Raw genomic sequence first — 15872 nt, forward strand, 5'->3', positions numbered from 1 at the left:
TGCTTGATTAGACACTCTGTCCTCTCTGCTTGGCTCCAAACACAGGCCAGCTTCAACACCACCCTGGGCCCGCAACACCTTTCATTACAGGACAATTTCCCTCTGCAGAGAGTCTACTGCGCCTGGTCTTGGAGGTAGGTGAATCCATTCCTTTGGTTGAGCTGCGGTTACTGTCTTGCCACGTGGTTTGCCTACTGGAGGAGGTCTTGTTAGGAAGAGTCAAATACCAAGGGAGAAGACCAGAGCTTTGTTATAGGCACCATCTGAACTACCTGCCAATGCCTGCTCAAAAGATCCAACCTTGATCTTATTTTTTAGAACTGACCACAGTCATTAGTGTAGTGGTAGGTTACAGGTTTTGGAGACCTTTTTTTCCAGATCTTTTCCAAATGTTTCACCAGTTTCTGAGGGTCAATTCTGATCTCTAGGAAAACCTTTTATTTTTCCAGTAAGGGGTTTCTGTCATTTAGAGCAAGTTGCAATTTGGTAGTTTGAAGATGATCATTTTAATGCTCAGATGAGCTTGAGATCATGGTAGCTCCTCAACATCACAACTCAAACGCCACTATCGGCAGATTAAGTGTTTCCAGCTACATGTTTAGATGTGTTGCTGGCATGTGCAAAAATGGTGTAAAATATCTGATAATTGCTCTCTATGTAAATTGTTCATGTGCATGCAATCTTTAACGTTCTCTTATCCTGATGTTTTCCTAAACTAGCGCAACGAAGAGTCAGTGCACAACATATGGAAAAACCAAAAAGATAAAATATGGAAAAAAAGATAATTTTAGGCTTATGTTGAGGTAAACCTGAAACTTCGTAGATCTTCATTATATAGTAGATCCCAAAATAATGAGGTACAGCATTACAACCTTAAAAACAACTCAGCCAAACAAAAAAAAAAGTGACAGTATTACATAAGCTGTAACTCTATACGTCCCCCTGCTTGAAAAAAAAAAAGCCAGGGGCTGTTACTCAGAAAAGGGCCTTATGATCACTTTTTCCTTCGAGCGCATTCTGTATGTGTTCCTTCTTCCCCCTCTCAGCAAAACGATCGAGTCGACTCTCTTCCCCATAAATAAAACCTGTCTCAATTGAATATTTGGCATGTATTATGGGTCCATAAATTTGCAGGGATTTTCTACGGGAAGTTTGTTCAGCCAGTAATGGAATCTGAGTAGTCTAGTCGGACTTTTGAGCTGTTGTGGACTGGAGAGTCAAAACACACATAAACCTGTGATTCAAACAATGTGTTTTACACCAGGGCATCCTGCTCTGGCAGCGGATTTCCTAGCTGGACATACTGGGTTACAACCAGCAGTGCCTGGAAAAGCACTCTACTCCCAGCATAGTACAGGAACACTGTAAAAAAAAAAAAGAATGAAAGGATGTATACTCAGTTTTTGCCCTGGTTTGTGACTTTTAGTTTAGTTTGGTTAATTTGACAGTTAATAATAAAAAAAATAATTTCCATTCTGGTCCTTGGTGGATCTTTATGGTTCAGCTCTACCTCATATATGATGCCCAGACATTTGATTCCCAAGGCTCCAGTGAAAGCTTAGGCTTGCATACATAAAAGGCTCTATCATAAATAGAAGCTTTTGGTTAGAGTTAGAAATGAGACCTTGGTCAAACAGTATTTGCTAATAACTCTTCAAGCTGATTGGTGTAAAAGATGGGTGGGTTTGCCTGCATCAGTTCAATTCAGATAGTGTAACTGTAAGTTGCCAGTTACAGAAAACTGACTTTCAAATGCTCTCCTGTCATTGTTTATTTTATTTTTTTTAGCATTTATTATCTGGTATTTAAAGTAGAATATTGTCTTTTGTGGAAAAATCCATCCACCTAATATGCCAAGTAGGTTTGAACAACCATTTATTAATAGTATTTGACCTCGGTCTGTTATAAAAGTTTAGTAAGAGGCTCTGTAAGTTTTGGTGTAAAGATTTCACCAAACCGCAGTAGGGATTCATTCAGAGGGGAGAAATAAATAAACAACTACTGTATTTTGAAAAGGTAGAGAGAGAGAAAGAGAGAAACAGCAGATGGGTGGGGCAAACAAAAACAGAGACACCTACTCATGCAGAAGCCAATAGGGACTGTTGAGTGAAAGTCTGGATATGGAAAAAAAATAGATGAGCATGTTGAACTGAAAGACTCCCAAGTTCCCCAGTCCGCCCTCCCTGCTCTGTGTGCTGAGAAAAGCCAATGACATGGTGGCAAATGGACCAATGATAAGCTTTAATCAGTCAGCGGCAACAACAGACACGTGCCGAAGTTGGATGACAATACACAGAGATTTTAAAAGAGCTATCAAATGGTCTGAAATTGATCTCTGGATTTAAAGGACATAATGCACTTACACTCATGTGTGCGGATTGTAATTTGCATTAGCAGTGTTGCACCCAGTGGTTAACAAGTAAACATGTCGTCCCACACAAATAATGCACTTGGGCCAATCGGACCAACATGCATCATCCCTCCAGGATTTGTCAAAATTGAATCACTGGTGAATCAGTTACAGCCTTTCAAATTAGATCAGTGCATTTTTCAAACACAGCAACACAGTGCAAAGATGCATCATCTGTCAAACTTTCAGCAAAACCAGACTAGTGGAGTCTGAGAAATCACGTTTGAGAGACAGATGAGCAAACTGATGGAAGGACAAAGCCTGATCTGTTGCCCCCGAACCGGCCGATTGCAGCTCACGATGTAGTTAATTTACAACATCATAACTCAAGCTCCCAAGCAAACAGACAAAAACCCTAAATGAATTGTTTAAAGTCCAGACTGAGACTGGGACAATATTGGGATAAACCCAAACTCAGTGTGCAAGATGGGCATGTAAACATCAGTGTGTTTAACACAAATAAGGCATCACACAAATATATGTACAATGGTTATGTACAAGTGCATGAGAATGTGAAAATGTAAATGTCCCTGTATGTCCATATGACAATGACGGGACAAAATGTCAATGTCTGAGGAAACAGCCCAGTCATGTTTGTGTTGGGGGGGGAGGTGTGTGTGTGCGTGTGTGTGTGTGTCGGGTCGTCCTCAACCGTTATCGGCCCCACCGTCAGCACTGAGGCCGACAGGAACGAGATATCCAGCAACTGTTAGGGAGCCGCTGGGCCACTGGGCCTTGGCTCCGCTCCAGGCAGTGAGCTGTTTCAGCCACGTTGCCTTCTCCAGGGGTTCGGGGAAATATTTTGGCCCACCGATGCGAAAAAGAAAATTCCAATATATTACGCTGCTGGCAGCATTAAAACTACCGGGAGGGTCAAGCAGTTCGTGCTTTGAAGTATTGCGGTCATTTTTATTTCATAAAGTACTTAAAAAACAGAGCTTAGGCCATCAACGCATGTTTTAAACACACACTTTTGAAACTTTGTAAGATGATTACCAGAACTGAGTGGATAGAGAATGTCATACTGAGCTGACGCCTTCTATGGATTAATGCTGAGATGCTTGTTGTTTTACGGTTGTTTCCACTGGTGCATTTGGACCCAAAAAAAAAAGCAGGAGTAAGGGCGTCCTTGGTTGAGGTGTGTACTTTGTACTGGTGACACGGGGCTGAATACAGCTGCTGAACTGTGTATAATTCACTTTCTCTCTTCATCTTTCTTATCTCTGCACTGTATGCTATCTAATAAAGCAGAAAGACCTATACAACAATCCCAAAATGTAACTGTTGAGCCAGATTGACATGGAGAGAAGTTTGGGATTCTGGCGGTGTTTGTAAAATCTGTTGGATGAAACCGCTCAGATGTATCAAAAAAAAAAGAGTTATGTAAGTCACAGATAGTCCTGTTTGCTCAGCCAACACTTGCTTGTCTCTGTTTCTCCTTGTTTACGTCAAGGCAGAATTTTCCAATCACTGGGCATAGCGTTGGCATTTTCACTGTTAACCAGTAGCGAGTGAGGTCAATACCCTCAATATCTGACATCTTATAGATGGATGACGATATAGAGAGTGCTGATCAGGTGAAATGGACAGAAACAGTTACTTGCCTGAACATTTAGTTAGTTTTATTATATATTCTTCTAATGTGTGGATGACAGCAATGATTTACATATTGCTTGTATTTAAAGACGCCCAAGGATAGAGGGAAACTTTGTCTTGAATGTTAAACTCAATGGCATGTGTAAAGAGATCTGTGTGTGTGCACATGTGTGTCTGTGTGTGTGTGTGTGGGTGGGTGTATGTTTCTGTTTCTGTCCCTGGGATGCAGACATATGGCCAGCATAGCCATATAAACTGGCTTGACAGCTCTTAATGCAGACTTTGGAAATAGCTTCATCACGAGTTTTGAAAAAAAAAAAACAACAAAGATTTATTAAGCTCCTTTACTCTTTTTGTTTCTTCTTTTTCAGATTTCACCTCTCCACACCCTTTGATCCTTTTACTATTTCCCTCAGTGTGAAGAAATAAGTATCAGCCACCCTACCTGTTACAAGTATGGAGCTGCAGAAAGCGTCAAATGGTAACCACCACCATGACTTTGCCCCTTTGGAAGGAGGGTATGTTTCCTATTTGTTTCCTTGCTGGTTGTATGAATTTATGCAAAATCAAGTGTGATTTACATTTTATAACATTTCTAATGGAATGCTGAAATTGACTCAATATATCAAGATAACTCTTATGAGATGCCAGTGTTATTTTAGGTTTGATTTACTCAGCGTGGAATTGTTTTCAGAAATTGTAGAACTACAGTGTGTCCTTTTTTATTTGTAATGGATATTGCAGAGTCCCGCCAGAGGCAGAAAAGTTCCTACCACACAAGAGTGACGGGACAAAGAGCCCACAGTTCACAGATGTGAGTATGTGAAGTTGAGCTTAACGTTTATACATAAAACCTGACTGGATGCGATGGACTTATATCTTTCTTTTTGTCTTTCTTTCTGTCTTTCTGACTAAAACTGCCTTCCCATGAATGAAAATGCGTGGCGCTATAGCAATGGTCCACAGTTTAAAATGTCAGAAATTGATTAAATAGCAGCCATATGTGCTACAGGTGTGCAATTGTCTGAGAATGTAAGCCCATGTGTGAGAAATCTTTTGTACACTGCTGGTGGAAAGTGTGAAATTCATCACTAGTTTACAGTATATCCAACAGTATGTGAATAGCTTAAGTTTGACCTCAACTGATTTACAATATAACTGTAAAATCACTAAATCACTTTTATTGTGTCTTTAAAGTCGATGTTCCAATTTTGTGTCGTTGCCAGTTTGAGGGTAAAACCTCCTTCGGGATGTCCGTCTTTAACCTGAGCAACGCCATCATGGGCAGCGGCATCCTGGGTCTGTCCTACGCCATGTCAAACACCGGCATCATCCTCTTTCTGTGAGTATCACTCAGCTAGTACACACACACGTGTACAGGCCGCCAAGCAAACATATGATACAGACAGACAGGAAGACACACACACACACACTCACTCACTCACTCACACACGTGCTCTGTACCACAGTGGTTCCCTGAAAGGACAGTAGACAAATGAGTACATTCACTGCCATCAAGGTAAATATTACACAAGACTTGGCCAGAAAAACTTGGCAGGGAATATTTGTTTGGTTTTTTGGTCAAAATATTGTTTATATCCCCTTATGGTACACATTAACTTTGTCGACATGGTAGACCACTAAGTTGCTTTAAAAAAGATATCATTTTGAAATGTGTGTGAACTTTCCACATAAGTTTAAAACAAAATAAAAGAAGTTGTCTGGTGGTGTCATGTGTTGCCACACTGGTGTGAACCCTAGCACCTGGGTTTCATCCCATATTGAATTTGGAGAAGTAAATATACTGTGGTGCCAAATGCTGGACACTGAAACATGGCCTCATCTATTTAAGGTACTGTTGGTGTGCTAGCACAGCCCTAAGTTATGATTACTGAGTTGGGAGAAAAAACATGTCAAATGTAATATGGCAGTGGCAGTCTTGTGTCTTTATGTAACTTCATAAACATGTGTGGGAGGTGACATTTATGAATGCCTACACCTATCAAACACACAATATTAATACATTCTGTTCAAGGAAAGTGCTTTTGAGGCTCCAGCAGTTTACTTGGCTGCATTATGGTGTGATCCTCTACTGCTCCATGAGCTGGTAGACATTTCAGCAGGCAAGAGCTTGATGATACAAGCTTGAATCCAAGTCCTCCAGTTGAAGGACAGTCTCTCAAATCACTTATATTGACTTAAAAGAAGTGTCAGAATTAAAGAATAGAATGAATAGAGAGCATAAAGTATTTGAATTCCAGTTGAAATATTGTCAGTAACTGTCAAACATCATAATTGACACCAAAGGATAACATCATGAGGGAAAAAGGGCAACCTTATGCAGAAAAGCAAATGAAAGTGATTTTGATATTTGAGGAGGAAAAAAATTTAATCTCATTTTCAAGTATGGTTTTCAAGAGAAGGTGACCAGAATCAGAAAGTGTTTTACGGTGATATACCAGCTATAGTTGCAAAAGAACATATTCATATAAATGCAATTATTACATTGATGTGTCAAAAATGACGGTGTCTGTGTTTTCTAGGATCCTGCTGACATGCATCGCCTGCCTGTCCTGTTACTCTGTCCACCTACTGCTGCGCAGCGCAGGAGTTGTGGGTAAGGCTTCTGTAACAAGCCAGTAATCCTTAGGAAATCCAGGCATATACAGTAAAGTAGGTTGGCATATTGATGTGAAATGGACAACAGACAGACACATATACCCGACAACTTGGATATCGTATGAGTCCAAAACTCATACCTAATGCTCATTCAGCTATTCCTCTTGCGTCAGAGTCTGAATGTCTGATGCCAATTTGCTAACATTGTTCTTTCTTATTGGTCTGTCCAGGTATTCGTGCCTATGAGCAGCTGGGGCTGCGTGCTTTTGGACATCCAGGGAAGATACTAGCGGCCGTCATTATAACTCTGCATAACATTGGTGGTAAGACCCCCTTATTTGAATATGATATATTGCTTGATGTAGCTTGGTGTAAACACACTCCAGGGTTGAAATACAGTACCAATGCTGTAGCACTTGAAATGCAGTATTTTCAAGTGGCGTATTGGATAAAACATATTCCACTCTCATGTTCACACCATACACTATAAACCTGGTGTTGTGTATGGGTTGCAGACTGTTAGAAGTCATTGCATTGTGAAAAAAATGAAATATGGGACCATATACAACAATGGCTGTAATTAAAATTCAAGATCAAAGTAAAGGTGACAGTCTGCATGTTAATGTTGCAGTCACTGCATGATTCCACATCCAAAGTCATGAGTACAAAACATCAGTGTTTTGCTGAAGTTGCTCACTGTATTTTTCTTTCCTGAGGCCATATATCTCTTCCTCCTCCCCAGCCATGTCCAGTTACCTTTTCATTGTGAAATATGAGTTACCGCTGGTCATCCAAGCCTTTCTTGGCCAGACTACAAGCTCTGAGTGAGTACTGGTAACAGCTTTGAGATCAGTCTACAACAAAATGTATTCAATTGAATGATACAAATTTTTCCCAAATGGAGGGAATATAACGTTTTTTTTTACTATCTTTTAATCCTTGATAAGAAACTCTCTGAACATGTTATGCCTTCATGAAGCAAATTTGAAGCTGCCCCAACATGGATGTCATTTAGTCTGCTTATTGACATACATAGGTCATTACAAGCTATTATTTATGTTAATAACCAGACTTATACTGTATTAAGGTTTCATTAAACTTGTCCTTACAATACCTTAGTGATGTACTAAGTAAAGTGTTACCCAAACGTAATATAGCCTCCTGATATTGCTACACCAACACCAACATCAACATCATTGCTGTGTTGTTGTTCTTTGCTTAGCTGAAGTTTTATGGCTGTTGTGTTTCACCTAGTTCAACACTGTCAGACCAAAGAACCATGTGAATATCGCATGAAACCAAGAGGAATTCTATTCAGAATCAGTATTCATTTTTGACAACCTGCCTCTTAGATCAAAATGGCAAATCAAATTTTACAAACCAAACCGACCATGATTTTGATCTAACCACTACTTCGGATTCGGTGAACTTTATGTTCCAGGAATTTTGGCAACAAACCAAAAGCCAAAAACTTTCACTGCCGACCTCTTCATAATTATTTAGGTATGCATTTTTATCTTTCCACAATCCACCTTTGGGTTCCAAGTTCAGACCCACTCTGCTTTAAACCAGTCTTTTAAAAATGTTTGTGTGTGCGTGTGTGTGTGTGTGTGTGTTTAATGTCTGATGTTTTGCATCTAGGGATTGGTTCATGAATGGAAACTACCTCATCATCATTGTCAGTGTCTGCATCATCCTCCCCCTGGCCTTGATGAAACACCTTGGTATGTCACTGACCTCACTTCCTTTCAACCTCTCTGCTTTCAAAATCACCAACTCCTGAAACTAAAGCTTTGGACAGTTATTTTACAATGTCTTGGCCAATGCAGGAGACAGTTAATTATTTTCTAAAGGACCTTAATAAAGTATTCAACTCCTGTGACTTTTTCCACATCTTGTAGTGGTGCAACCTGAATTCAAAGTGGATACAATTTTTCTCACACAATAACCCATAATTTCAAAGTGTTTTTTTTATTTTATTTACAAATATAAACAGGTTATCTTGGTTACACCAGTGGCTTCTCCCTCACCTGCATGGTCTTCTTCCTCTCTGCGGTGAGTCTGACCCACAGTAAAGGAAGAAAAGGAAAGAAAAGAATACTTCTTTTGTCATCAATGCCCATGTATTGCAAAGGTTCAAAGTTCATGAAACTTATTCAACATAACTGGCTAATAAAGTGATCATATTGTGAGATAAGCATATTGTCCCATCCCTATAATGTAATGCAATATTATTTTTCATATGTATGTAGTTTTAGATAAAAACTTAAACATATATGCTTCCGTTTATTATAATGCAGTATTTGAATTTCCCATTACAATATCAGAATGTTGCTGAAAGGAACAGCTCACTCCAAAATGAAAATTCTGCCATTATCAACTCACCCCCGAATTTTCATTTTGGGGCGAACTGTCCCTTTAAAATGCTTAAAATAGGACTTCAGCAGTTAGCCAGAGATAAGTTACAATCGTCAGTTGCTCTATATTGTTCTGGTTCCTCTGGCATCTGTTTCACCACTTCCTCAACTCCTGTCACACTCCCTCAACCTCTATCCTTCTGTCATTCACGTAAAGGTCATCTACAAGAGATTCAACATCGCTTGCCCCCTGGAGGCGTTCGGCAACTACTCTGTGAACTCCACCATCCCAGAGGGCACGTGCCAGGCCAAATTGTTCACCATCAACCAAGAGGTCAGAGATTAGCTCTCAGGGCTCCAAGGCACAGCCACGCAAAAGAAACAAGATTTAAATTTGAATTGTTTCTTTATCGTCCTCCCTGGTCAAAGGATTGAAGTGTGCTCTGACCCCATATGGTCAGAAGCTATTTGCGGTCGGGTCATCATGTTACACGGGGCACCCGGTTGGCCATGTGAAGTGAAGAGTTCATGTGTAGCATGACTTGACCCCACGTGCGCAGCAGCCGAGTTTAGTTTCCCTGTCGCTTGGTTTTCAGACGGCGTACACCATCCCCATCTTGGCATTTGCTTTCGTGTGTCACCCGGAAGTGCTTCCCATCTACACCGAGCTGCACAAGTAAGACGCTGAGAAATGTCCTCGGTCTATTCTATTCATGCAACGCCACAGCACATAACAACATCAGGGAACATTTCAGGTGAAAAATACACGCAAGTTCATTCAGAAAATGTTTCAATAATGTAACTGCAATTGTGAAGTCAACGTGTAGTGTGGATATTCCATAACACCCATATGTACACAAGTCTCCAACTTACAGTCTTCAGATTTCACAATTTGAGATTTGAGAACATCATTTAACTGAAAACCTAAAAGACTCAGATGGCTCTTTGTCTGAATTGTTCATTTAGCAAAAATAGCAAGCTCAGAAATGTATTTAACAGATGAAAATACCACATGAAATAGGACTTTAGCTTTGAAGATACTAAATCACAATTCTAGCCGTGTACCACGCAGTCCAGTCATTAAGTTGAATGCCAGTTAGCAGCATGTGTCATGGACAGATCTAGTATCAAAAATGTCAAAGACATCAGACACCATTGGCCTACAACAGTATATTTGCTAATATTTTTTCGTTAGGTTAAAAGACAAATGTTTATCCCTCATCGGTGACAAAAAGAGATAAGATGGAATAGTCTTTTAGTTTAATTCTATTCCATTTCTTTCTAAATATGACTTTTTTTTATTAACAACTATAGTAATAGCTATATCCCTCTCAACATATTATGTACTGTATTCCTGAAAAGTTCTGCTGTCTTTTTCCCCTAAAGCCCAACCAAGAGGAGAATGCAGAATATTGGTAACGTCTCCATCCTCGGCATGTTCGTCATGTACCTCCTCACAGCCATCTTTGGCTATCTGACCTTCTACGGTAATGCCAACATCTCAATGAGCATCAGTCTATTGAAAGTTTAGGTCAGTTTAATGACAGTGAGTGCTCACGGGGTTCTGTACCTGTGTGTCTGTGTGTCTGTGTGTGTGTGTGTGTGTGTGTGTGTGTGTGTGTGTGTGTGTGTGCAGAGAACACTGAGGCGGAGCTCCTCCACACCTACAGTAAGGTGGACCCCCTGGACACCCTGATCCTGTGTGTCCGGCTGGCCGTGCTGGTGGCCGTCACCCTGACTGTACCGGTGGTCCTGTTCCCTGTAAGAAAACTTCTGGCCTTCTTCCAAACATCTATCTCACACACTTTCCATCAGTGGAAAGCCGCTGAACTCTGTAGATACCTACGTTTCTTAGTACTAAACTTAAAAATACTGGCAGTCTTAGAAGTTTGAGGTCATAAGACAAGAGACACTGAATGTATAAAATATTAGGAACATCTTCCTGAGCCCCTTTTGCACAATCCACATCTCTGTTGTCTCAAACGTTAAAAATCCTTCTTTAACTCATCTGCCTCTCTTTATGTACATCTCTCCCTTTGTGATTGATTAAATAAGGGGAATCAATAAGGGATAATGGCTTTTACACGGATTCACCACATTGGTGTACTTCATTAAAAGAGTGAGTGTCCTTAATATTTTGTACTTTCAGTGTATAGTGTATTTTCCCCCTGTATGTGTGAGAAAGGAAGGGGATAAAGTTGTCTCGCTTTGACTTCTGACACATGGTTCTTGATTCTGGACTGTAGTGCTCTTTGAAACCTTACCCCATTTTAGCCTTAAATTGATCTGATATGCCATTAGTGTCGTTGTATCCCTAATGCTGTGTTTCTGTCAGATTCGACGTGCGCTTCTCCAGCTCCTGTTCCCAGAGAAGCCCTTCCACTGGGTCCGTCACATCGTCATCGCCCTGTGTCTGCTCTTCGCCGTCAATCTGCTGGTCATCCTCGTTCCCAACATTCGCGACATCTTTGGCATTATTGGTGGGAAACCCGCACTATGCATACAATTGTACAGTTGAAGAAAATGCTACAGTGCAGCTTAAATAAGTTTAGACAAATGTTCATCAGCAGTATGAAGTCCAGGAGTTGAAAGTCAACTTGAATGAAAGATATAGTAACACAACAGAAGACTCCACAAAATAGTACAAGGTAGCCAGACATCCTGTCCTAGTCAACTTGATTCTAGTATCTTGCTTTGCATTTGCTTTCAAACTGGTAATGTGGGCATTCTGTGGGTTCAGCAAAGACATGTTTTTGTTTATGTATTAACTTATTCACTCACATCTGAGGACTTCAGATGGCCTAACAGCTATCAAATTGGCTAGCAATCTTGGGAACAACAACCACAACAATTGCTTGAATTTAATAGGGAAATTAGCCAGCAAGCTACTAGCTAGCTCCCTAGGCTAGACTCTGTAGCTAGTGATAATGGGCCAAATTTATTAAAATGTGAACCTATATCCCTCTGGATTTTTGAGTTTCATTCATTTCTAATATGTTTTCAGTGGGGAATCTGTGAAATGATAAATGTTTGTATGATGTGTATCTTGTTACACAACAGGACAGCTGGGTTGTATTTGCTCTTCAATGTAGAGTTTCAAAATGGCCGCTGTGTGAATAAGATCAATTAAATAAGCTCATGATATAAAGAAGCTTTATCCATTATAGCTACAAGGATGCTATTTATTAGGTAAATGTTTCACAATAAATTAATGTATTGAGGGTCTGTGTTTCCAGGGGCGACCACTGCTCCCAGTCTGATCTTCATCCTCCCCGGTCTGTTCTACATCCGCATCGTCCCCAAGGACCAAGAGCCAATGAACTCAAGACCAAAGATCCAGGTAGGTTACTGTCTCCAGATATATTTTGGAATGGAGTATAAATGTTAAACCTTGGATTACAGTGGGCCCAGTGATTCCATTTTGACATGTCTTCTTCTCTGGATTTTCAGGCTGCTTGTTTCACAGCTTTGGGCTTCATATTCATGACCATGAGCCTGACGTTCATTGGGCTGGACTGGACGAGCGGGGAGAAACGAAGCGTCGGCGGCCATTAGAGCACATCCCAAGCAAGAGCAGCCCACCGCCGTGCCCCTCCTCCACTCCTCTGAATGGGGAACAAGATTCAACTACTGCTGGAAGGCTAGACTACATTGTCAAGGGGCTTTGGTAAGACCGTTTTCACACCCGTTCAAATCAAAAGGACACTCTGCTCTTCCATGGAGAGTCTAAGAGGAACCCAGTGGTGTCCCATCCACCCAGGAAGATGTGCGCCATGGAAATTGATCACAGGTTGCGTTCCTCAATTATGCCTGAGGAGTCGAGGAACATGCTGACCATGGAAGCCCCTGAACCACTAAATGCGATTTGCCTAAAAAGAATGGAAGCTGAATCTTGGTTATGTGGTTTAATAAGAGCAATATTAACAAGCAAAGCAGGCAATTGTCCCAACGCAAAGAAATTTGATTGTTCAATTATTGGTAGGTTTTGTTGGGGAGAAATTGTTTTAGTATGCGCTTTATGATACATTTCTCATCGTGACATTTCACATTCTGTTAATTGTTATTCCTGCTCCCCAGCGAGTCATATTTGGTAGCAGAACAAGATGTGTTTAGATAATTCACTTAAATTGATGACAATTTAGCAGTCTTTTCTCATTGACACTTGAGAACAATTACAAAACATCAATGAGAAGGAAATCATTGAGATATTTTCTGAGCATTTTATTTATATTCTATCATATTGCTTGATGCAAGATAATAATGTTTTATAGCCAGTAATGGTGCAGTGAGTCTGTTTTGTATGGCAGCACGATGATGATTGCTATACTTTCTTTGACACACTATTGGATTGATGGTTCAGTCTCTTTTTGCTACATTAGTAGCATCTTCTAATTCTGCAGGACAGTATTTGGCAAACTGGAAAAAAAAAACATAGGCTACCAACAGCCAATACCTAACATTACGTTTAAACAACTGTGAACCAAATAATTTGGTATAATGTAATTCATTCATGTGTTCTTTCTTCACACCACATGTGGATATTATTTAATAAAGATTCTGAGAAATATCTTCATTGTTTATTCCAAATACATGATACCTGTCAACAGAGAAATATTTCATTTTTTTATGTAATGTAAGTCTTTTTATCAACTGGTGATGGAGGTAGATGGCGGCAGATAGAGGTAACACATGGAATAGCAGACAGTATAGGCAATATTAAGTAGAACATATTTGGCCATTTGACTTGAATATGCACTAAATTGATTGTTAGGAGATAACGGCCCATTTAGACGGGCTGAAAGCTAGAATGACTTGACTAGAATCAAGGGAGGAGCATTATGAAGGGTGAGACCCAGTCCATTTGTCGGTTGCTAACACCTTAGGCATGTGTGCCAAGGCATTACTGTTATACCATTATCATTGCCAGTGTATTCCATTTTCAATAAAGAAATGGTTGTCAGTATTGCCAAGGTATTGCTTTAATCGCTCTTCTTTTCCTTTCTTTACAAATTACAACTTATAATACTGACGTGGATTAGTTTTTCACCAGTTGGGTGGAAGACCTGAAAGTACCAGCAGCAGCTTTAATAACTGGCTACTTCTATCATCCAAACGGAGTGGACAGGGACCAGAAATTCATTTATTTCATGCTGCCTGTCTGTCTTTCTTTTTATCTTATTTTTATCTCTATTCTTTTCTGCTCAAAAAGCCTTTTGCCAGTATGTCATTGTTAATAATGTATTCTTAACTGACCTGTCTGTAAAATCAAGGTAAAATAAACAATTTTAAAAAATGCAAAAAAGGCAAATTTTATTGGGTGCTACGTGAACATTAGTGTGGAAACTCTGTCTGAGGTCCACAGCATCCCACCAAGAAATCACTATACACCTGCAGAGGCTACATGAGGGGGACAGACAGAGCAGAGCCTGTCAGCACTTCAGCACACCTCCTGCTTCCTCTGTCTTTCACCGTGAGACTCATGGATGCTGGCTCAACCTCTGTTAAATGATCATACAAACCATAAACATGCTTCTATGTGACTCCATGTCACAGAGAATTGCTCTTGCTATGAAGGACATGTGACACCAACATTGAAAGACCATCTCTTCAGCTGGAATCGTGTTTAGAGTGAACTTAGGAGGTCAATGTAGTTTAGTTCAATTCACTGAACTGAAAAGAGAACTTGGAAATGGAAACCTGTGTTCAGAGTAGCTATGAAATATTACAGTAAGCTTTCATTTTCTCACATTCCATAGCTTATTGCAAATTTACATCTACATCTACATCTATATTCAGCAATATGTTCAGACATGTTTTAGAGCTACATTATATAAATAAGTTATTTTTGATTCAAATCTCAGATGAAACCTTATTATTCCAAGATCATGATGTGTCTCCAGGATGAGGTAAAGCAGTTCCACTTCCATTTCTGAGTTTGACAACAGCTTTTAAACTGCAAAAGCAGACAAACAATTGATACCATAAAAACATAAAAAACAACTATAGATCCAACAGAAGCTTTTCTATTTTCTCTGCAACATTGCCTCTGTCCAGCTGTGTTAAATCCTCTGCATACAATGTTGACTGTAGTGCCACTTACAATTCTCTACAGAATTAAAACCATACAGGCAGCACATTATTTTAGATATCATTGATATCTTTTATTGAGGTAAAGGGGGAGTGGGTTGGAAATGGGTGTAGGGTGAGGGTGGGGGGGTGGGGTGGGGTGGGGGGGGGGGGGGTGGGGGGATGGAGTGAGCACAGGTGTTAGCGTGCTCAGGTTCTTGGGTTGAAGCAACTCAAGCGGGGGGGGGGGGGGGGGGGGGCGAGTGAGGAGAGAGGAGATAGAGTGAGCACAGGTGTTAGCGTGCTACTCAAGCAGTCTCCATCTTCTCCTTTTTCTTCCCCCTTTTCTCCTTCCTCTTAGTTGAGGTAAAGAGCTTTGCAAATCTCCTGAACATGGAAGGCTTCTTGGTCTTTTTGAGGAGCTCTTCCTCTCCAGAGCCTCCCACCTCTGCCTCTCTATTGTTGGATTTGCCCTTGTCCTTTTCCGCCTCTTCCACCTTCAGCTGGGTGGCCTGTTCCTCCACCTTTTGGCGCAAGTCCTCCTTCTCCTTCTCTGCCTTGCGCTCGATGGAAATGTTCTTTGTGGTGGCCTCTTCTGCAAAGAACTTTTTGAACTCTTCAACTTTCTGCTCCAAGGCTTCGAGCTTGATGGTCTGCTCGTGGAAGCTGGATTCCTTCTCTTTGTCAAACATTTTGAGTGGGGAGAGAGGAGATAGAGTGAGCACAGGTGTTAGTGTGCTCAGGTTCTTGGGTTGAAGCAACTCAAGCGGGGGGGGGGGGGGGGGGGGGGGGCGAGTGAGGAGAGAGGAGATAGAGTGAGCACA

The 15872-nt window shown here is 40.6% G+C and overlaps 1 protein-coding gene across 2 annotated transcripts; it reads left to right on the top strand.

Annotated features, from left to right (window-relative positions):
- Positions 1-9: 9 nt before the first annotated feature.
- Positions 10-14255, top strand: slc38a5b (solute carrier family 38 member 5b). 2 transcript variants are annotated; one of them, XM_071523416.1, is made up of 16 exons: positions 10-134; positions 4423-4524; positions 4751-4820; positions 5233-5348; positions 6550-6623; positions 6856-6948; positions 7368-7449; positions 8267-8349; positions 8622-8680; positions 9200-9316; positions 9579-9658; positions 10369-10469; positions 10619-10743; positions 11318-11462; positions 12219-12322; positions 12433-14255. In XM_071523416.1, exons 2-16 carry the CDS (start codon positions 4463-4465, stop codon positions 12535-12537), a joined length of 1416 nt encoding a protein of 471 aa, XP_071379517.1. In that variant the 5' UTR covers positions 10-134; positions 4423-4462; the 3' UTR covers positions 12538-14255. The 2 variants fall into 2 exon arrangements, with proteins under 2 accessions (XP_071379517.1, XP_071379508.1); XM_071523407.1 differs by having other exon boundaries at positions 11-134; positions 4378-4524.
- Positions 14256-15872: the final 1617 nt, after the last annotated feature.

The sequence above is a fragment of the Centroberyx affinis genome, unplaced genomic scaffold, assembly GCF_046629955.1.
Source record: "Centroberyx affinis isolate AG114_WGS23_722 - 3 ecotype Tasmania unplaced genomic scaffold, CSIRO-AGI_Caff_v1 ptg000101l_1, whole genome shotgun sequence".
Taxonomy (NCBI): Eukaryota; Metazoa; Chordata; class Actinopteri; order Beryciformes; family Berycidae; genus Centroberyx; species Centroberyx affinis.